The sequence below is a fragment of the Mixophyes fleayi genome, chromosome 5, assembly GCF_038048845.1.
Source record: "Mixophyes fleayi isolate aMixFle1 chromosome 5, aMixFle1.hap1, whole genome shotgun sequence".
In the NCBI taxonomy this organism is placed as follows: Eukaryota; Metazoa; Chordata; class Amphibia; order Anura; family Limnodynastidae; genus Mixophyes; species Mixophyes fleayi.
In genome coordinates, this window is record NC_134406.1 from 29,556,963 (window position 1) to 29,580,329 (window position 23,367).

Below are 23,367 nucleotides of genomic sequence, written 5' to 3' on the forward strand. Positions count from 1 at the left end.
ACAATTTCCTAATGAACAATTAAATAATTACATCAGAACTCTTTAATATTAATTACAGTATAGATATAGATATTTATACACATACATCACTTGTATATGTTGTCTCGTTATATGGTATATTTTATATCAGACACTATATTTATTTTATTATTATTTTTCCTCAGCTTGTCTCCAATTTAACAGCTGCGGTACCTGTGTCAGATCCCAGATTGGTTTCAACTGCAGCTGGTGCAATAATCTCCAAAGGTATAGTGAAAACGGCTGTTTCTCTGTGTAATTTGTTTTTCACTTTTGAGATAAAGTGATTGGATATCAGCTAAAATTACTTCTTAAACCCTGGAGTTTTCTGGACTATAGCTATAATGCTAATATGAACCTACCATTGATTCCTATCTTCTTTTTCTGCCAGTAGAGAAGACTTATTGTTCCACCTAGCTTTACTTAAGTAATGAATTAGATGAGACAAAGGTATATATATATATATATATATATATAATAAAAGCCTAGCGGAGTGTGTTAGTCTGTGTGTGTAAAAAAAAAAGGTGCAGCGCCACCTGCTGGGCGGAGTTATACACTGACCTACTAAATTCTTAGCATTATCTAATATATAAAAGTAAAAGCCTAGCGGCGTGTGTTAGTGTGTGTGTGTTGTTTTCTCAGAAAGGGCTCATCCAATTGACCTGAAATTTGGTATACTGACATTATTTGACAAAAAAATTAGAACAGTGAAGTCAGTTAACTTCCATCATCCCCCCTTCCCCTGTGGGAGGGGTAGTAAAGGCTAATTTTACGAGTTGAGGGGTCAAACTCATTTTCGTGAGGTAATTTTACCTCATGAACACACATTAAAAAGGGCGCTTGCGTTGGGAAGTAACGCTCTTCCCCTTAGGAGGCCTGGGATAGGCCCAAATGCATGACAAGAACCTTTTTAAGACCTTAAGTAGCTTGATTTGACTAGAATGCATGAGTATCATGCACGGGTTAACTTGTATTTATATATATCTCCTGTTGCAGAATGACACCACGAGGTTTTAAACCATAACACCATAAAACTATATGAATATAATCCCACAGAAACAAATTGAAGTAGAAACAAATAGAATTATGAGCAGACAGAAATTATGATATAACATAGTGGAACTCAACAGGTTTGTTCCAGCCTATTCGAAGATCCGTGGTGGTTATCTAAAAGACAAAGAATGTATTTTCTTTTTACCAGCATGTTTTCCTGGATCATGATTTTGAAAAAAAACAGATTATTTGAATATATTAAAATTGCTGTTTCATGCCAGTATTCCATGCAAATATTATGCATCTTGAAGGAGAAGGAACAACAAACCATATTCTGCATGTGTTCAATTCATTTTATTTCAATTTAATTTTGTGAATTGTTAATGTGCAGCTGACAGTTTCCTGCTTCGAAAACAAAATAGTCTGTTTGTATTTGTATCAGCACTGGAACATTTATAATCAGTTTTGGTTGAGAGTATTTTGTTGAACAGCATGGATGGGAGGTGGTGTTAAAGGACTAGTCCCTATATTTTCATTCTTTTCATAGTAACCTGCCCCAAGTAGTCCCCCAAATCCCCCTCGTCTGCTGCTGCTCCTGTTTACTCCTGTTGGTATCAAGATTAGGAGCAAAAAGCATTGACTGTGGCGGCTAAGAAGATGATTCTAACCTGCCAGGCTGACCTTGTGCAATGGAATGTGACCCCTGATTGGACAGGACTTGTGGCCAATGCTATTAGTTGGTCCCTGGGGAGGGGCCAGCCATGAAGAAATAGAACAATCTCAGTGTTATGTACTTGCCCTTAGTTTTGCCCTCATTCAAGATGGCCGTGATTGCATCATGAAGTTTCCATCTTGGATCTCTGTTATGAACTTGACCTTACAATAGCCCTTATCCAAGATGGCCGGGACTGTCTCATGAAGATTCCATCTTGGATCCCATTTCCTGTTTGGGCCTAGAAAAGGCACTTCCTGTTATGAAGCCTTTGCACGAGTATTGTGTTTGTCTCTGAACCAGATGCTTCCACAGAACCTTGCCTCCTTGTGATTTGGACTACAAGTACTTGATACTTCCACCAGACCTTTAACCTCTTGTTACTTTGGACTTTATTTGTTGGACATTGGAGATTTATTTGTATACCAAAATAAATCCTTTTGAATTCAGAAATACCTGGCTATTGGGTTCGTTTGTGATACCAGAAGCGTGACAGGATACTCGTGCCCAAAATGACGGAGCCCGCCGGGTCAGAACCATCTGCTTTACAGCGACTTGCAGATCTGAGTTTCCACATGCATTCTGCTTCAAGACAGCTACAGGAATTTCATGCAAAATTTCAAGAACTGGAGACCCAGTGTACAAATAATTTTCAACAGCAAAATCAACACGTAACGGAGTTGCAAATAAATGTTCATGAACTCAAAGATCAAATAGCACTACAAAATGGAGTTATTACAGAACTACAGGTGCGGCTTCAAGAAGTTAATGCTGTAGCACCTTCAGCTGCAGTACATCAGCCCACACTCCCACTACCTCCGGCCCGATTCTCAGGTGATCGTAAAAAATACAGAGGTTTTATTAATCAATGTAATATGCATTTTGATTTACATCCTACTTATTTTTTGACTGATGTACAGAAAGTACGTTGTATTCTTTTATTGTTGAAAGATGATGCCTTGGCATGGGCTTCTCCTTTGATAGAAGCAAAAAGTCCCATATTACAAAATCTTTCTAATTTTATGGATGCAATGAACCAGATATTTGATGATCCAAATCGAAGTGCTACTGCTGAGTCAGTTTTATTAAAAATGCGTCAGGGAAGACGTTCAGTGGCTGAATACACCTCTGATTTCCGAAGATGGATTTTGGACACTGATTGGAATTCGGCAGCTAAGCTGTCTGTTTATCGAAAGGGGTTATCTGAGTTCATTAAAGATGAATTATCTAGAGCTGATGCACCCACTGAATTTGAAGCCTTTGTTAAACATTGTATTCGTATTGATGCTCGTCAAATGGAGAGGAAACAAGATAGATGGGGTTCCATGTGGACTCGTCCTAATTATCCAGAACCAGCAATATCAAATTACTCTGGAACTCCTGCAACACAACAAATTGAGGAGTCTGAGCCAATGCAAATAGATACCATTCGCAAACAGATTTCTATTGAAAGAAGAGATCAACGACGACAAGAAAATCTCTGCTTGTATTGTGGTAAATCTGGACATTATGTTTCTAATTGTTCTCAACGACCTCGCAAGACAGTTGCTACATTAATGGAACCTAAAGACTCTGACCAGGAATCTATTATTTCATGCTGCTCACATCAACTGAATGCTATTATTCCTCAAATCTCTTCACTGTCTACATTGGAGAGAGAGAACAGAAGAATAAAGAATCATTTTTCAATACCAATACAACTTAAGATAAACTCTCAACTTATTTCAACCATGGCAATGCTGGATTCAGGAGCCAATGGAAATTTCATGGATATAGATTTTGCTAAACAAAACCATATAGTATTTCAAGAAAGAAAGACCCCTGTATTGATGGAGACAGTTGATGGGTCCCCTCTGAATTCTGGTCCCATCACACATGAGACAGAACTTATGTCCTTGATGATAGAACCCAATCATAAGGAGGAACTCACTTTTTTTCTCATTTCTTCTCCAAATTTTCCCATAATTTTGGGTCTCCCTTGGTTCACTAACAATAACCCAGCCATTAACTGGGAGTCTCAAACCCTAACGTTTCAAGATCCTATCGGTATGGTCCTGCTTGCACAGGAGGAGAGTCAGATCTCAGTGTCCCCCTCTTCTGTGGAGGAACAATTGCCTGTTCAATATCAGGATTTTGCAGATATCTGTAACAAACAAAACGCTGACAAATTACCACCCCATCGACCATATGATTGTCCCATTGATCTATTACCTGGGGCTGCTATTCCTTTTGGTCGGATTTATTCATTAGCTGATCCTGAATTAAAGACACTAAAGACTTACCTGGAGGAAAATGAAACTAAAGGTTTTATACGTCCTTCAAAATCTCCAGCAGGGGCTCCTATTTTTTTTGTAAAAAATAAAGATGGATCTTTGCGGCCATGCATTGATTATAGAGAATTAAATAAAGTTACTATAAAGAACAGACATCCACTTCCTCTCATCCCAGAATTATTGGAAAGACTGCAGACAGCAAGTATTTTCACAAAGCTTGATTTAAGAGGAGCGTACAACTTAATACGCATTCGACCAGGTGATGAATGGAAAACGGCTTTTCGAACAAAGTATGGACATTATGAGTACCTCGTGATGCCGTTCGGGTTGTGTAATGCCCCTGCTACTTTCCAACATTTTATAAATGATGTCTTTCGAGATTTGCTTGATCTGTTCATTATTGTATATCTTGATGATATCCTTATCTTTTCTAATTCTTTACCAGAACATCAAGAACATGTTCGAATTATTTTACAACGGCTACGTATAAACCAATTATACATCAAGTTGGAGAAATGCGAATTCCATCGTACTCAAATAAAATTTTTGGGTTACATTATATCCCCTCAAGGACTGTGTATGGATCCCTGTAAAGTGCATGCTGTGGTAGATTGGCCCATACCTAAAAACATCAAAGATGTGCAACGATTTATGGGCTTTGCTAATTTCTATCGACGTTTTATAAAGGACTTTTCTGGAATTGCTGCCCCCATTACTCAGCTCACAAAAAAGGTTTCCTCCTTTCAGTGGTCACCAGCAGCTGATAAAGCTTTTTCCATTTTGAAAACTAAGTTCACGTCAGCTCCTATATTAATTCATCCTGATCCTACACTCCCATTTGTTTTGGAAACTGATGCATCAGATTCAGCTATAGGAGCAGTAATTTCACAAAGAGTAGGAGAAAAAATGTTACTTCACCCCTGTGCTTTTTATTCAAGGCAAATGACTGCTCCTGAAAGAAACTATGATGTGGGAAATAAAGAACTTCTTGCCATTATAGCTGCTTTTTCAGAATGGAGACATCTTTTAGAAGGTGCAAAGCATCAAGTGATAGTCCTCACCGATCACCGGAATTTGGAATTCCTTAAATCAGTAAAAAGATTATCTCCCCGACAAGCTCGATGGGCTCTCTTTTTAAGCCGTTTTGATTACCTAATTTCCTATAGACCTGGATCGAAGAATGGAAAAGCCGATGCCCTCTCAAGAGCTTATGCGGAGAATCCTCAACAGGTAAAGCCTGTTCAAACAATAATTCCTGATTCAAATTTTTTGGGGGTTATTTGTACAACGGAGTTATTAACAGAGATCAAGAATGGATATGATATGGATTCTACCCTCATGAATCCTCCAAAAAATGTTAAATTATCTTATGACAACAGAGTCTGGCATATGGCACATCAACTATACGTTCCAGAAAAAGCACGGTTAAAGGTCATGCAACTATTCCATGACTCTAAATTAGCAGGCCATAAAGGACTTCAGAAAACTCAAGAACTGTTAAGCCGTTCATTCTGGTGGCCCAACTATAAGGAAGATATAGCAAAATATGTATCCTCTTGTACAACGTGTGCCAGATTTAAGACTCCTCGTGCTTCTCCTTTTGGACTACTACAACCTTTGCCAATACCTACCCGTCCATGGGATTCCATTTCCATGGATTTTATTGTAGAACTTCCGAGATCTAAGAATATGACCACTATCTTTGTGGTAATTGACAGACTGACAAAGATGGCTCACTTTATACCCTGCCAGGGTACTCCTACAGCAAAAGAAACAGCCGACTTACTTATAAAAGAAGTTTTTCGTTTGCATGGCGTTCCTAATGATGTGGTGTCAGACCGAGGCGTTCAATTCACATCACGATTTTGGAAACAGTTTTGCAAATCCCTTGGCATTGTGGTGAACTTGTCCACTGCATTTCATCCACAGTCAAATGGACAAACGGAGCGAACAAACCAAACACTTGAGCAATATCTCAGATGTTATATTTGTCACCTACAGGATGATTGGGTTGATATCCTCTCCATGGCTGAGTTTGCATACAATAATTCTCAACATTCATCTACAAGATTTAGCCCTTTCTATGCTAATCTAGGATATCATCCAAATATTTGTCCCAATCTACCTTGTGACTCTCCAATTCCTGCTGTGGAAGATAGACTGATTATTATGCAAAATAATCTTGAATTATTAAAAGAGACTTTGAAAACTGCTCAAGAAAGATATAAACGTGATGCTGACAGATCACGAAGGGCTGCTCCAACTTTTAGTATTGGTGATGAAGTATGGTTGTCAACTAGACATTTAAGAATGAAGGTACCATCTGCTAAGTTGGGAAGTAAGTTTATTGGTCCATATAAGATCATTGCACAGATTAGTTCAGTGGCTTTTAGATTGGATCTTCCTGATTCCATGAAGGTACATCCTGTTTTTCATGTATCATTACTAAAACCTTTAGTTAAGAATCCATTTCCTGGTCGCTCTTTGCCTCCTCCTGAGCCAATTCAAGTTGATGAGCATGAGGAATTTATTGTCGAAAAGATCCTGGACTCTCGTATGTTTCGAAACCAATTACAGTATCTGCTACGTTGGCAGGGTTATGGGCCAGAAGATGACTCTTGGCAATCTGCAAAGGATGTTCATGCCCCACTTTTGGTAAAAGCATTTCATAGACAGCATCCTGGGAAACCTGGTCCTAAGTCGTCCAGAGGACGTCGTTGAGAAGGGGGCATCCTGTTATGTACTTGCCCTTAGTTTTGCCCTCATTCAAGATGGCCGTGATTGCATCATGAAGTTTCCATCTTGGATCTCTGTTATGAACTTGCCCTTACAATAGCCCTTATCCAAGATGGCCGGGACTGTCTCATGAAGATTCCATCTTGGATCCCATTTCCTGTTTGGGCCTAGAAAAGGCACTTCCTGTTATGAAGCCTTTGCACGAGTATTGTGTTTGTCTCTGAACCAGATGCTTCCACAGAACCTTGCCTCCTTGTGATTTGGACTACAAGTACTTGATACTTCCACCAGACCTTTAACCTCTTGTTACTTTGGACTTTATTTGTTGGACATTGGAGATTTATTTGTATACCAAAATAAATCCTTTTGAATTCAGAAATACCTGGCTATTGGGTTCGTTTGTGATACCAGAAGCGTGACACTCAGGCAGGTTACTGATTGGCCGGGGCCAGCCATGATGATTCTGGGCTGTCAATCAACACCCCACAGGTGAAAAAATTAGTATTCACCTCCCAGGCCTCATGATGCCATCAGCCCATCGGGATAATTCCTGATACAATCTATGGCCAATCTGCCCCTGATCACATTGCTGCTCTTTTCATCATCTTTTCAAGTAAGACCCTCAGTGTTGCAAAGATAGATTGTCACATTTAGAGTATGTCCTTGTATTGTCCATGGTGCTGATACACATAAAGATCAACTCTAAACTTGTTGAGAGTTGTCCTTTACTAAAATCCAGCTCCATTCCATAAGCAATAAAACTTTTCTCTTTCTAAAAGTCTACCTTCATAAATTCATAACAGATTATTCTCTATAATGTATCATAAAATCTTCCCAACTAAACATAGGTGAAACTAATTTATTTTTGCTGAAATCCCTGTTCTGGTATTAAAGAGCATGTCCTTTATCCTCCTGTTCCTAGGCTATGCATTTGGTTACATTTGTATATCCCCTATCAGGCTTGCATCAGTATACTGTCATTTACACCCATTCTGTATCAATGCTCGGTAACGGCTGATGAAGACTTCTCGGATAAATAAAACACAAGCAGACTGTAGTTTCCTTCCTGAGAGCAGATCGTAAATATTTTAGATCAGAGCTGGACAGTTCTCAGAAGCCAGGTAGTCACGGGGGTACACCCTGTATGGCGGACTCTATATTTTTTTAATTTTCGACTTCATGTTATATTTACAATTATGGTGCATGAATATTCTTTCTTGGCTGTCGCAGATTGACAGGGAAAGACACAGTTTGTAGAAGTTTACTTCAAATGTATAACTCTTTTACTTTTTTAATTATACTGACTAGTACTCCTTATATTATGATCAATATTAAATATTTTTCGCTTTATTTGTATTTATTTAAAATGTTAAAACTCAAAGCATCCATTTGCAGTTTAGTTGCTGCATTATAATACAGTATTTACAGTAATTCCCCAGCATTTAACTCAGTGTTTAAATATGATACATAGCAGTTCCATATCTGGATTATTAATTGGCTGATATCAAAATTGACCCTAGTCTCTCTCTGACTGTCTCTGTATGTGTGTGTGTACGTTAGGGAATTTAGTCTCTCTCTCTGTGTATGTTAAGGAATTTATACTGTAAGTCTCTTTGGAGCTCCAAACTCCAATAAGCTGTAAGTTCCATTGGAGCTTACAGTTTAAATTCCCTAACATACAGATAGACTAAGGTCAATTTAATAGCAGCCAAGCAGTTAGCTCTTCTGCCTCACAGCACTGGGGTCATGAGTTCGATTCCTGACCATGGCCTTATCTGTGTGGAGTTTGTATGTTCTCCTCGTGTTTGCATGGGTTTTCCTCCCACAATCCAAAAAACATACTGGTAGGTTAATTGACTTGTATCAAATTGACCCTAGTCTCTCTCTGTCTGTCTGTGTGTATGTTAGGGAATTTAGACTGTAAGCTCTAATGGGGCAGGGACTGATGTGAGTTCTCTGTACCGCGCTGCGGAATTAGTGGCACTATATGAATAATTGTGATGGTGATGATGGTCAGGCCATGTTGTGTAAGTGTAGTGTCCTATGTCTAGATTGTTAAATAGAATGCTGCTATAGTCATGTCCAGTGGTCATGCCATGTTGACGGTGTAGTCTCCTATGTTTGTATAGAGTGTAATAAAATTGTGTTTATAATCATATACAGTGCTTAGGTCATTTTGAGTAGTATAATGTCATATGTCTGTATAGAGTGTAATAGAATTCTGTTGGATGTTCAGTGACCAATGTGTTTGTGAGTGTATATGCTAGTGTCCATGTGGTACTGTACAAGTACCTGACATAAAACAAGCATAAAAACAATACATGAGTAAATAAAGTAAATAAAAAAAATATAGCTAAATGAAAATAATTGGAGTACAATAATTAAGTGGAGACCACTGGCTTAAATAGATAGAAGGCAGAATCAGAAGAACTGGGACAGCTGATTATCAGTCATGGGGGAGGCAAATCAACAATTAGAAGCTTGCCAAGGCAGCTGAGCAATACTGGTTGACAGTAGTAAGAGGACTCTCTTACCACTTTGCCAGCCAGTCTTCAGTGTATACGTGCACACGAGACCCAGCTTTGCCAGTTTACACATGTGAATTGGAATTAGAAACCTGAAATTGGTTTTCCAGTTTAACTCTCAGCAGAAAGAAGAAAAAACAAGTAGAAAAATAAATAAAAAATAAAAAAAACCTTTTATTTTAATATAATCAAAATAAAGGAAAATGCTTTACCTGATTAAAAAGCATTTCTTCCTGTATTGAGCCGCTGCTATCGCCATAGGCAAACAGGGATGACAGGTGGGTGGATCCCAGAGGCTGGATGCCACACATTAAGAAGACAAAAGAATAAAGTCCCTAGTTTGGTCAAAAGTTCATAACAGAGGAGTAGGCTATACTGAGGCAATGGCTGCGAGCAGGTAAAGGCCGTAGGGTCAAAGGGATATGGCTGGAAACACAGCAAATGTCTGGAGATAATGACAGACTTAAACACTGGCAGATCACAGACGGGGTTCAGGCAGATGTTCAGGTAACATGCTTGGTGCAGGACCCAGGCTTTTTGTTAAAATCTGGCAATAAGATTTTCTATCAATAATATATGAATAAAATAGTGATAATCAGCTGCCCCGCAAAACTGTCCATTTTTTCATCTATTATCTTCTGCTCTCACAATCCTTGAGAAAGACGGCAAATCTTTTCGCCTTAGTTAATCCTTTCATAAATAGGAAGACGTCTTATCTTCAGCGAAAACACCTGTAGATATGACTTTTCTTACTTAAATAGAGTCATATGTGCTGAAAGTATATTTAAATACTCTGCTTATTGTCAGTAAGCAGAGTCAGCTGTATAAAGGTCGAACAGGGAACTGAACACGATCAAAGTGCTAGATGATGTTCTAAAATAGTAGTAAAATATATTATTATCTTTTATTACTAGGGATGCCCGAGTGTGACAAAGATAACGATGCCTTTCATAGCTTTCACAGCCCTTGTGTATTATAATAAAATAACACAGGAGTATATACTTATCACGATAATAAAGCCATTCCTATGTCCTTATTAGCATATACAAAAGAGCCTGTAACACCCCACATGTAAAGCAACAAACAATAGCCCTGTTTGGGTGAGATTGACATTTACTGTATTTATCATTTCATTTTACTTACATTCAAATAAATTCTGTTTTCTCAGTGTGTGGGATAGCTTAGATTTCTCCCTCTTCCTTTTTGGGGACAATTATTTGTGGTAGTAGATAACTTTTGTGTGGTTAAAAAAAAGTAGTATGAAAGGTGTGTAAAAAAAAAAATAGGTGATGTAACTAGTAGCAACCATTCAGATTCTATGTAACTAGTAGCAACCATTCAGATTCTATGTAACTAGTAGCAACCATTCCGGTTCTATGTAACCACTAGCAACCATTCAGATTCTATGTAAGCACTAGCAACCATTCAAATTCTATGTAACCAGTAGCAACCATTCAGATTCTATGTAACTAGTAGCAACCATTCAGATTCTATGTAACTAGTAGCAACCATTCAGATTCTATGTAACTAGTAGCAACCATTCAGATTCTATGTAACTAGTAGCAACCATTCAGATTCTATGTAACTAGTAGCAACCATTCAGATTCTATGTAACTAGTAGCAACCATTCCGGTTCTATGTAACGACTAGCAACCATTCAGATTCTATGTAAGCACTAGCAACCATTCAAATTCTATGTAACCAGTAGCAACCATTCAGATTCTATGTAACTAGTAGCAACCATTCAGATTCTATGCAACCACTAGCAACCATTCAGATTCTGTGTAGCCAGTAGCAACCATTCAGATTCTAACTCATTTTGCTACTGTAATTTACACAATATAAAAATCATAGAAACATAGAATTTGACAGCAGATAAGAACCACTTGGCCCATCTAGTCTGCTCAATTTTTAATCTGTGGTAACCTCAAACCCTATTTGATCCTTTATTCTTTCTAAGGGTATCCTTACGTCTATTCCAGTCATATATAAATTGCTCTTCTATATTAGCCTCTACCACCTCTGATGGGAGGTTATTCCACTTATTCACTACCCCTTTCTGTGACATAGTTTTTCCTCAATTTCCCTCGGAACCTACTTCCCTCCAGTGTCAGTGCATGTCCTCATGTTCTAATACTTCTCTTCCTTTGAAGAATGTTTCCTTCCTGTACCTTGTTAAAACAATGAAAGAAAATATCAGATTGGTTGCATCTTTTCTCTGTGCACCACTTTAAAACGATGTACCCAAGAGTAAGGTGCTTTTGAAGACATCTCTTAAGTCCTTTTGAAAGCAATTTTACATACATTTTATTTTTAAATAAACCTAATGTCACAGACACTACGCTTATAGAAAAGGTAATTTAGCTGTGACAACATTATCCTCTATGGCCCCTCTCTCCCATTTGAATTTTTTTTATATCATTGTTTTTTGCTATCCTCATCCCTATTTCTGCTGAACTGAACTGTAATCGTTTGCTGAAAACATATTTTAAACAGGTATATTATAAAATGCTGTGTGTGAAACATATTTCTGATAAGAGAAGATAACGCCAGCGAGTTTATGGAGCATAAAATTGTTCTCCACCCAATATCTTCAAATCCTTTCCAAGTGGTGTTTTAATGTAAGAGGATAATTTGTGTGCACAAACTGCATAATACTGTATGGGAATTTGCATTTAATAATGAAAGATTTTATATTCAAGGCAACCTTCATGCAGAGTAGCAAAAAAATAGCAGCCCAAGAATATGTTAAATGAACAATGTTCTGACTCTACCATTACAACCTCTCAGTAAAGATGTTAATAAAAGTGACTGTAAGAGTGGGGGTAAATGAGATGACAGCTTTAATAATTTGTCTTTTATGTCATATTTACATACTGTGCTGTATTGTGCAGTATAAAAGCAGAATAGAATAGAAAGTTGATGCAAGGGATTAAACAAATACATGTATGTTTGTTTAAAATTCCTGGGTAAGGTAAAAATAATCACTAAAGCCCCATTTTTCCAGGATTTCCTTGTTCCTCTCACAGCCGGGGCTGAAATAGGAGGTCTGGGTAACACTGTGGGGTACTGGTTAGGACAAACTTTTGGCAAGTTCTTTCCGGGAGAGGGGCATGACTGGAGGGAGGGAGGGGGCGGGGCACGACCCAAACGCGTCATTTTGGCTCCGCCCTTGCAACAAATATGCCATTTTGTCGCGGGGGTGGGTCCAAAATGACGCAATTTGGGAAGAAGGTTGTGGGATGCGGGAGACTTCCCAGCTCTCCCAGGAGTCCGTGAGACTGACCCAAATTTCGGGAGTCTCACGGACATTCCGGGAGAGTTGGCAAGTATGGGTTAGGGTGGAGGGCATGGATGCATGGGACAATACCAAGCTGCAAGAACAGAGATTTCAGCTTCACATCAATCTTGCAACATTTTAAAGTGCTAAGCTATAAACATTTGCTGGTGGAGTCCCGAAGGAAAATGACTTTGGAACAGTTCCTAGGGCTTCACTGAGGGTAAGCAGCAGCTCAGTGAGATTAATCGGGAAAGCTGCTCTAAAAGAACCATTATTATGTTAGTAGAAAAAAGAATATTTATAACAAAAGATAATATGCACTTTCAAAATCACATTGCACATGTTGGGGCTTACTTAATAACATGTTTATATATGCACAAATGTACTATAATCCATGGCAACCAAAAGGATTGTAATTAGCCTTTATAACATATTCAGCAACTCTGTACAATAGAGGAATATAGCAAAGGTACATCAATAACTGTAAACTAATGTAACTTAAGAGAAGCAGACAAGAGGGTCTGCTCGCTATATCTTACTAAGCTTGCGGTCTGCAAGGGAGGTGAGACACAAGGCAAAGCCTCATGTCTTGAAGAATACACCAGATCTACATAGCTAATGATGACAAGTGCTCCAGTGGAATGGAACCTCTGCGTATCTGATTTATGACCAAGTCTAACTGTGAAACACTTTGGGGAACAACTGTCACTAGAGGGTCTCATGAGTTGGTAAATAAGACAGAGAAGTGACTTGTGGATGTTATGGAGATATTACAAGGAACTGGCAATAAAGTGACTGCTAGATGTGATTATAGGGCAGTGATGTAGCTGAAGGTCCCTGTGACCCGATGGAAGGTTTGAGGTCATATCCCATGCTTGCCTAATTTATGGACCACCCTTCCAAGAGTGGGGGTATGACCACGCGCTTTGCTTCATCAAGGCACCGCTCACTGCAGAAGAATGTGGAGCAGGATCCAGGAGAGGGGCCTACCCTGTCCAGCAGAACTCCCCGAACATCGAGGGTGTCTCCTGGACATTCAGGGAGACTAGGCAAGTGTGTTATACCCACCACATAAACACAAGCACCACACGCATCATATATGTTAGTTCCAGAACCTTTACCCGCTCTGGCTGATTTTCTTGGGGGCTCTCTGAAGCATGTGCGTTGTCTCTGTCTCCCTCATGTCTCTTGTCTGCCCCACTCGGGTCTCTTGTCTGCCCCACTCGGGTCTCTTGTCTGTTCCACTCAGGTCTCTTGTCTGCCCTACTCAGGTCTCTTGTCTGCCCTACTCAGGTCTCTTGTCTGCCCCACTCGGGTCTCTTGTCTGCCCCACTAAGGTCTCTTGTCTACCCCACTCAGGTCTCTTGTCTGCCCCACTCGGGTCTCTTGTCTGACCCACTCGGGTCTCTTGTCTGCCCCACTCAGGTCTCTTGTCTACCCCACTCAGGTCTCTTGTCTGCACCACTCAGGTCTCTTGACTGCCCCACTCGGGTCTCTTGTCTGCCCCACTCGGGTCTCTTGTCTGCCCCACTCAGGTCTCTTGTCTGCCCTACTCAGGTCTCTTGTCTGCCCCACTCAGGTCTCTTGTCTGCCCCACTCAGGTCTCTTGTCTGCCATACTCAGGTCTCTTGTCTGCCCCACTCAGGTCTCTTGTCTGCCCCACTCAGGTCTCTTGTCTGCCTCACTCTTTCATGCCCTGAGCCAAAAAAGGTTAGATGACAGCCTGATAGGGCAAGACATTATTTCAGACAGTATTTCAGGGTAAATATGTTACCTTTCAGTTACTATACATCCTACGCTAAATATACCCCTTACACCCCAGTAGCTGTGTTGAGAGTTGTAGTGTTATTCTTTACTGTATACTTTTCGTTTTTTAAGTTTAGAAATTTTCAACAACTGTTTTGTCATATTTTCATCCGATTATTACATTTTAAATGTATGTATTTATTTATTCTAGGCATCTAAATGAATAGAATTAGTTTGAAAATACTACTATTATATATCATCATCATCACCATTTATTTATATAGCGCCACTCACATCAGTCCCTGCCCCATTGGGGCTTACAGTCTAAATTCCCTAACAGAGACAGACACACTAGGGTCAATTTGTTAGCAGCCAATTGGCTGCTAACCTACCAGTATGTTTTTGGATTGTGGGAGGAAACCGGAGCACCCGGAGGAAACCCACGCAAACTCGGGGAGAACATACAAACCCCTCACAGATAAGGCCATGGTCGGAAATTGAACTCATGACCCCAGTGCTGTATGGCAGAAGTGCTAACCACTAAGCCATCGTGCTGCCCATTATATATTATGTTTCCTATATTTCACACTGAAAAGAAGGCATCATTAAGTAAAATCCATATAAAAAGGTGGCATCATGGTTTTCTGTAAAAAAAAAAAGTAATTACACGAGATGATAGTATTTTGACAATGAATACTAAAGTGAATATAATATACATAGCTGCTTAATCATGCTTGATTACATCTTAATTCTCTGATAACAACAATGGGTCTTACAGGAAATAATTATCACAGTGTAAGTATTACTCTTGTTTTTATTTTCTATTAATAATAATTTAACTCGACTCCTCAGTTTCGGCACTTTAGTGCAATCACTCATGTTAATGAAATGTCAAAATGAAGGACTACTTGTCACCCTTGGAGTTTATGACCTCTCATGGAAATTACAAATGAGAGGCATTTCGTTCAATTCATCAACAACTTAAAGATATATTTTTTTCATTAGGGTCATTCTGTCATTAGCATTTGCATTTTAAATGACAATACCGGACTGGTAAAGATAATCAATTATTAACATTGGTCATTTCTTTGAATAAACATCTCTATAAGGTCAAGTTCTAATATAGATTTTTTTTTTTTTTTTTAAATGTGCATTACTGTGAGTGCTGCCTGTGCAGCTCCTATTTCAGGTAATCCATTTATTATAAGATAATGGAGGGTTAGATCAGTATCAAAGTTCGTCTTCTGCCATCTCCCTAAGGAAAGAAGGCAATATCAGAGCATGTTTGTATGATAATACCTGCTAACTGTATTTACTTTGCTATCTAGCAAATACTATATATAGCATAACTGATCTAAATTTATGCTTTGCCATCAAGTTGCAGAGAAATGTAAATCGATAAAATATATTATCCGGCAAATATATATTTTACAGAAATAAATTATAAACACATTTAGTAAATCTGTACCCTGTGGCTGAATGGAAACTATAATCCCTTTGCAGTGTAGAAATGCCCCATTATTAGGAGAGTGGCTGAAACAGATTCATCATTTTGGAACATTTAAGTTGTTATAACCATTGATAATATATGCTGTGACAAAGTGCTAGATCTTTATTTATTAACAGTTATTTATATAGAGCCTACATAATACTTCAGAAGCCAGTTATCCTACCAGTATGTCTTTGGAGTGTGGGAGGAAACCGGAGCACCTGGGAGAAACCCACGCAAACACGGAGAGAACATACAAACTCCACACAGATAGGGCACTGGATGGAATCCAACACATGACCTTGGCGATTTGCGATAGCAGTGCTAACCACTGTGCCACCTACTTATGGCAGAATTGTTTCCTATTTATGTCTTGGATGCAGGTGAAGAATTTGCTGAGCAGACATTTAACTGCATTTTCTTATTTTGGGCCTTGGAACTTGGATGAGCCTTATATCCGTCTAGGGCCCCTGTCAAATTTTGGATGTCACTGGGCAGGTGATTTACAGTTGTTTGTAAAAAACAAATATCAGATGGCAGTGGATGCAAGTGAAACAGAATGATACAATTTAATGGGTTACATTTTAAAATGCAGTGCTTATAAATATATTAGCGATAGATAGATAGATAGATAGATAGATAGATAGATAGATAGATAGAGAGATAGAGAGATATATAGATATGGTGTACATATTTAGTTAAGTATATATCAACCAATCAATCAGTAAGGACATTAGTTAAAGTGGATGCTACAAACAAAGGTAAGTACTTTTAAAATGACTCAGGCATATCATAGTTGAGACGTGTCTGGAGATCCAGGCAACCAGTTGGGAAGAGAGGTGAGGTCTGAAACTGGGATAATACTAGGAGGGAATACATTAAGATGCTGTAACTAAACAAGGAAAGAGTAAGTGAGGGAAGGTGCGATTTAGGACAAGTGTATATACAGTAGGTAGATGACTCGGACAAGTTATGCATTTTGTAAGAAAGAAGGAGGATGGGCAATATAGGAAGTGTGTAGAACGTGGAATAAGCTAGGGTCAATGAAAGCAGGCTCCGGTATTGCATATTGCATTTGAGTATAAGATCTCAAACACAATAATACTAACAGGAGTCCTCACTTCCAGTGATTTCAGTAGTACATTCCAGAGTGATGGTAGGATGAATCCTATAACAGCTCTCACTAAACACGTTAGAACTTTGGACCCTTTCGGAGAAGTCAGTGAACAGCTTCTGAGGGTACAGGTTATGTCTGTTGTGTAGAGAGATTCAACCTACGACCTCATATTAGAGTAGTGATGGGTGGAGAGGGGGATATCAGTGTAAAGAGGGGAAAGCACAGCAGGAGTACATCCCTCAGGTAACAACTCAGGTAACAAGAGGGTCCATAAAACTAGGCAGGGGTAACTGCTTCCTCATATGATTGACACCTCTGTCCTGAGACACTTCTCTGATACTTTGATAGACAGGTGGAATGTAGGAATGTGGAGAATAGAGCAGCACAAAATGACTTCGTCCAGCATCACTTCAGTGAATGACGACTGCAGGATCGTGTATGCTGCTGATAGAAGTGACTCAGGGCTGACAGGATAGTATAATGGCTGTAATGTAAATGTAACCGTGTGTCGACTATTATTGTCTAAGTAGCAGTATCTCATTGCTGCTACAGACCTAGTTGCGGGCAGCTCCCCCTTTATGTGACCACAATCCCCCTAATGATCCCCTCAAAATCAAAAGGCTCATTATCACAAAAGTCAAAAAATCACAAAAGTCTTTCACATATACAAATAAATAATAAATAAACATGGTGGCTAGTGGACCGACAGGCAAGCGAAGCAAAAGTAGGCCAAGGGCGGGAGGTGAAGTTAGAACCTCATTTCTAGTGCCTGTTTGGTTGTATCAGCTGAGAAGTGACTCACTTCGTGGGAGGAACGGGTGTGGTTCCAGAATTCAAAAATTGAGAACCATGTAAGAATTTTCTGTGATTCAATTGAATATATTTATATCTGCATTAAAATATACAGTAGACCTTTAATTTTACATTTGAATTCAGTTTCCAGTGAGAGTTCTCGTCATTTTAGATATTTTGTAATTTGTGTTGAGTAGGTGATTTTTTTCTTTTTGTTTTTCTTTACTTTTTCCACAAAATGTTTTTGTTTTTCCACAAATCTATTCTCACTTATCTACCTAATCTGCACATATTAAGGAACTCCCCTAAACCACCCATCTATTTCTATCACAAAACGCTGTACACCCGCAGACGTCACCATCCTGGACAACAAATCCTTGTGTTATCCCATAAAATAGGTGTCTTTGTTCAGAAGTAGGTGCATGACATCACAAATGGCTGTTTGCACCTCTCTTTGCACTTACGTCAATAACCCTGGAAGCAAAATATTTTCCCCACCAAATTCAGTAAATATATTTGCTCAGATTCTTGGAATCAAGAAAAGAAAATAGATTAATCAGTCTTATGTCACACAAAATAGTAGTCCTTGAAATATGTAAGCAACAGCACTGCAATTTTTTGTGACGTTTATAGTCTATCTTAGTACATTTTAGTGGTTATTTTGTTTTTATATATCAGCACTTTATGTTATTTATGCACCTATTAGAAGTTTCGAAAAAATATATCAGTTTAGGTAGATTTAAAAAAAAAAAAAAAAGTTAATTTAATTTTGTTCAGTGTCAGCAACTTTCTGCACAGTGCTCATAGACTGAACTAATGATTGTATCTTCAGATTCTAGAATGTTAATTTTTCTCTGCACCACAGAAAAATGAAAAGCAATTCTCAACTGATTGGTAGTGTGTAAGAAACAAATTGTCAAACTCCCAAGCTAGATCTACACAGGGGATTTTGTTACTTGACATCACGTCCCATTAGATAAACACATGCTATATCATGCACCTTTTTTTAACGTGCATTTTTTTTTTCTAAATGCTTTTCTCTGTCCTTTGCGTTGCTGCAAGGTATAAATTCTTTACAAGTCAACAGAGGTTAGCTGTATCGGAATTATAGTGATGGACAGCAATATCATAAATCTGCCAGTCACCCTTTTATTTGTGTCTGTGGAACTTCATATGAGTCTTTCAGAAACGTGATCAATGCAGTTTCATAGAATCTTTTCTCCAGATGTCTGTACAGTTTGTCTTTATTTGGCACAAAGTACATATATAGGTGCATACCCCAATTCAGTGTTCTCATGGTCCATTTGAGCATATGGTTTGTGCTTCCCCCCCTTCCCCAATTAAACCACAGTGTAGAATGAATTTACACTATTGCAACAACTCTATAGACTATACATTTGGTAAAATGCAGAATTTAAACATACAGTGCAGTCAGGGCCATCTTAACAACATTATGGGCCCCCGGGCAAAGCAGTGCACCGGGGTCCCTAGATATAGATATAGATATAGATATAGATATATAGATGTATACAGATACAGATATAGATATACATATATAGAGATAGAGATAGATAGATGTACTTGCTCAGTGACCCTTGAAGGGTTTTTTTGCAGGTTTTTTTCTTTTGCAGGATTATTTTTTCTCATTAAGAGCGTGCCTATGGGGCCCCCTTGCCCGTGGGGCCCCCGGGCAGCTGCCCATCGTGCCCAATGGAAAAGATGGCCCTGAGTGCAGTATAGTGAAGCGAAAGAGAGCTCAAAGTTTGTATTGTTGGTCTTCATACCTCTGTGATATGATCTGTTCTATTGCAATTGCATGCAGGAGGCCCCGTCCATTATTTAATCTGGGTCCTCACAAATATTAATCTGGCCTTGCTTGACAAACTTAACAAACTCCATGTAATATTTTTTAGAGATGGGCGGGCTCGGTTCCCCGAGAACCGAACCCACCCGAACTTTAGGTATCCGAGTACCGAGCCGAGTAGGCTCGGTACTCTCCCGCCTGCTCTGAGTCCAAATCGAGGCCGAACGTCATTGTGACGTCGTCGGATCTCGGGGCTCGGTTCTCTCGATACTTGAAGATTATAAATACACGCCTCCACAGCAATCCATCGCCATTTGACAGAGGGAGAGAGCAGGGTGTAGTCACAGGCTGATTAGAGCAGGGACAAAGAATACAATATTCTGATTCCAATTGTGCTAACAAAAATCGCTAGAGAAGAGAGGAGGGTTTATTTTATTTTTTTCAAAATTTGTCACTCAAAAGGCTTTTTGGGTGTCCCCCATTATTTTGCCTAAATATTTCTGGCTGTCAAAAGTACTATCTGTCAGCAGTATCTACCAAATAATTTTTAGCACTCCCCAGTGCTTTTGGGGTGTCCCCCATAATTGTGCATAAATATTTCTGGCTGTCAAAATTTCTATCTGTCAGCAGTATCTACCAAATAATTTTTAGCACTCCTCAGTGCTTTTGGGGTGTCCCCCATAATTGTGCATAAATATTTCTGGCTGTCAAAATTTCTATCTGTCAGCAGTATCTACCAAATAATTTTTAGCACTACAAGTGCTTTGGGCTGAGAATGGATTCAAAGCAGTCCACATATGAGCAGAATGAGCAACCAGGTTCTGTCACCAGTCCTTATGTTAGTGTTCCCAGTACGTCATCTGGGCAAGGCGATGTCAAACTAAATAGTGTTTCGAAATCAGTCTAAAAAACAAAAACAAATTTTTTTTTTAACGTGTTGAAGCGCAAAAGAAGTGTAACTGAGGAAAAGTTAACTGCCGATAAAAAAAAAATTGCCAACATGCCATTCTATACACGCAGTGGCAAAGAGAGAATGAGGCCTTCACCTTTTTCTATTAGTGGCAGATCAAAAAATGTTACCGAGCCTACAAGTGGTGCACAAGTACTGTTACGCGTGAAAGCCGAGCTGCAAGAAAACAGTAAGGCATTAGAGGATAATGTATGCTCTGAATTAGAAATGACACCAATACCTGTGCAGATTCCATCCACCAGTGGTATGTCTAATCATGAGCATTCTGTTAGTGACAGTGTACCCATAAAGAAATGTCCTTTCAGCAGTTATGCTGATGTGTGCCTTAACAGCCCGAGTGTAGGCGGTGATACACCAATTGAGGATGCCACTTTTGAATTAGTAGATGGTGAGGGGGAGATTTGTGCAGGTGATGAGGGCACTAATGATGATGTTGATGATTATGATGCAGACAGATACCAAATTGCCTTTCTCAATTTCTATTTATATTCTAGACTCTATAACGGCTGAATAGTTTTCTATTTTATTCCTAATAAAGAGGGGGTCTGATGCAGACAGATACCAAACTACCGTGGTTCATTTATTTTTACTTTTTAATTCCACAGTCTATGCAGGCTGCTTTTTCTATATTCAACTGCAAGTGGAGGGGGGGGGGGGGGGGCGTAGATAGCCACCAAACTACCGTGGTCCATTTATTTTTACTTTCTTATTCCACAGTCTGTGCATGCTGCTTTTTTTCTATTCAACTACAAGTGGAGGGTGTAATATACACCCAAAGACGATGGCTGCATTGCCAATAGGCAAAGATGAAGAGGAAGACAACCAGGTTTGTGTGGAGAATTAAGGACGGCCTACCAGGGATTAAACTGTTTTCTTCCTAATTTATTAGCTTTAGAATTACCTTACTTATCCAAGAAACAGGTGGAGCACTAAATTAGGTTATTTTATGCCCAAAAACATTGATTTTTAAACAAAATTGCAAAACAAAATCAAACAAAACCAAAACCAAAACCAAAACACGAAGGTAATCCAGATCCAAAACCAAAACACGGGGGTCAGTGAGCATCTCTAATATTTTTGTTCACTGTAAAGTTTTGATTTAAATATCACAGCTCAATGGCTGGGAGCAGGTGAGAACGGTACATTTACAGAGCTGGGAACACAAATCTGAAGAAAAAATGTTGCTTTATTTGAGAATGATATAATTACAATAATGAAAGTCTGAAATAAGTTCACTTTTAACTCCAGTTTTCTTCACTTCAGAGTCATTCCGGGATTGCAGTCTGTCATTGGATTGTGCATGACCAAAATAAATGTCACTTTAAACTCTTTTTTTTTCCATCACTTTTAGGCCAAGTTTCTCTGACACCTCTAAGGACATGTAAATTCAGGTTTTATGGGATAAAAATCTCTGAGGCCATCCACTAAACCAGGAACATGCACGAAATTGTGCCCTTAATTATACAGCCAAGTGCAATAGCGCAAAAATAGGAACATGATGTTGTATGATTTGTGTTGCTGGTTCTCATTTTTGCAGCTTTCGGAATGAGTTTTAGGGGTATATTTACTAAACTGCTGGTTTCAAAGTGTAGAGCTGTTGCCTATAGCAACTAATCAGATTCCAGCTGTCATTTTGTAGAATGTACTAAATAAATGATAACTTTAATCTGGTTGGATGCTGTAGGCAACATCTCCACTTTTTCAAACCCGCAGTTTAGTAAATATATCCCTTAGTGTGTGCTGTGGTTTATATTTTCTGTATCCCAACAGACTGTGGAGAATCATACATATTTTTCATTGCAGTGAGGAGAATGGCGTTTGCTTGACTGGGTCTGGGTTGTCTGATAATTAGAAAAAGCAGAATGAGCAAGATTAATTAGTGCGTGGCCCAGATTCTTGGAGATCCCTAAAGCTCAACACCGCCACAAATCACTCACTGCAAAATATATAGCTACAAGGTCAAGACAAGAAACATTACTTGCTGATTCTTGTATAGTTTGTACTTCTTTATGCGTTTTATGTTGTGCTTTTTTTTGGAGAATACTGCAGTTTATTCATAATGTTTTTGAGCTTTGATGCTAGCTTTAAATATACTAGGCACTTGTCCTCACTATGCCATCCACAATGACTATTGTTTTGAATTAAGTCACATTGTAATGGATCTTAAAGTATAGGACATAGATTTTTTCTTGGTAACTGAATAGCCATGTAAATCATTATTTAAGAATGTGGAACTACAAGCCCCAGCAAACTCTTTCAACCATTAACTGCTTGGGCATTATGGTGCTGCTAGAACTACAAGTGCCAGCATATCCATGGCCACCAGTGGCTGCCAGAGCATGCTGGTCGCTTGTAGAACTACAAGCTCCAACATACACTGCCATCCCCGGCTACAGCATGTTGTTCCACACACTTAAGTATTAGTAAATTAAGACACAAACACCCATTAAAAAATAGTTAGATCCCTGGTTACCATTTTTATTGTACTCCGAAATACAAAGGGATCTTCTTGTCTTCCAATCTGAAATAATCAAAAAATAATCAAGTAGGTTTTACATTGTTCCAATTAACTTCACTCATACAATTTAGTTAATTCATAGCCCACAAGGGGTCTATATGCAACTAGCCAATCAGAGTGGTGGTGGATATGGGGGTACAATTAATATGGCAACTAGGGTTTTGGTGAGTATTTATTTATTTTAAAGATTTCCTTTAATCAGTGTGTGTGTCTTTTTTTATTGTTATTTGAGTGTATGGATCTACATGTCCCAGCAAGAGCTGGCTGACAGCTTATGCTGGTGCTTGTTGTTCTCCGAGTGCCAGGATGCTCTGGCTGACGTGGGCATGCTGGCACTAATTGTTCTACAAGCACCAGAGTGCTCAAGCAGTTAATGATGCCAAGGGCTTGCTGG

General features: G+C 38.9%; 1 protein-coding gene across 1 annotated transcript in view; it reads left to right on the forward strand.

Annotated features, from left to right (window-relative positions):
* The window catches only part of PLXDC2 (plexin domain containing 2), a 423,045-nt gene that overhangs the window by 320,450 nt on the left and 79,228 nt on the right, over positions 1–23,367 (forward strand). Inside the window, exon 9 of the mRNA XM_075211933.1 lies at positions 165–246. Within this exon, the coding sequence (XP_075068034.1) occupies positions 165–246 (82 nt within the window). The remainder of the gene's footprint in view (positions 1–164; positions 247–23,367) is intronic.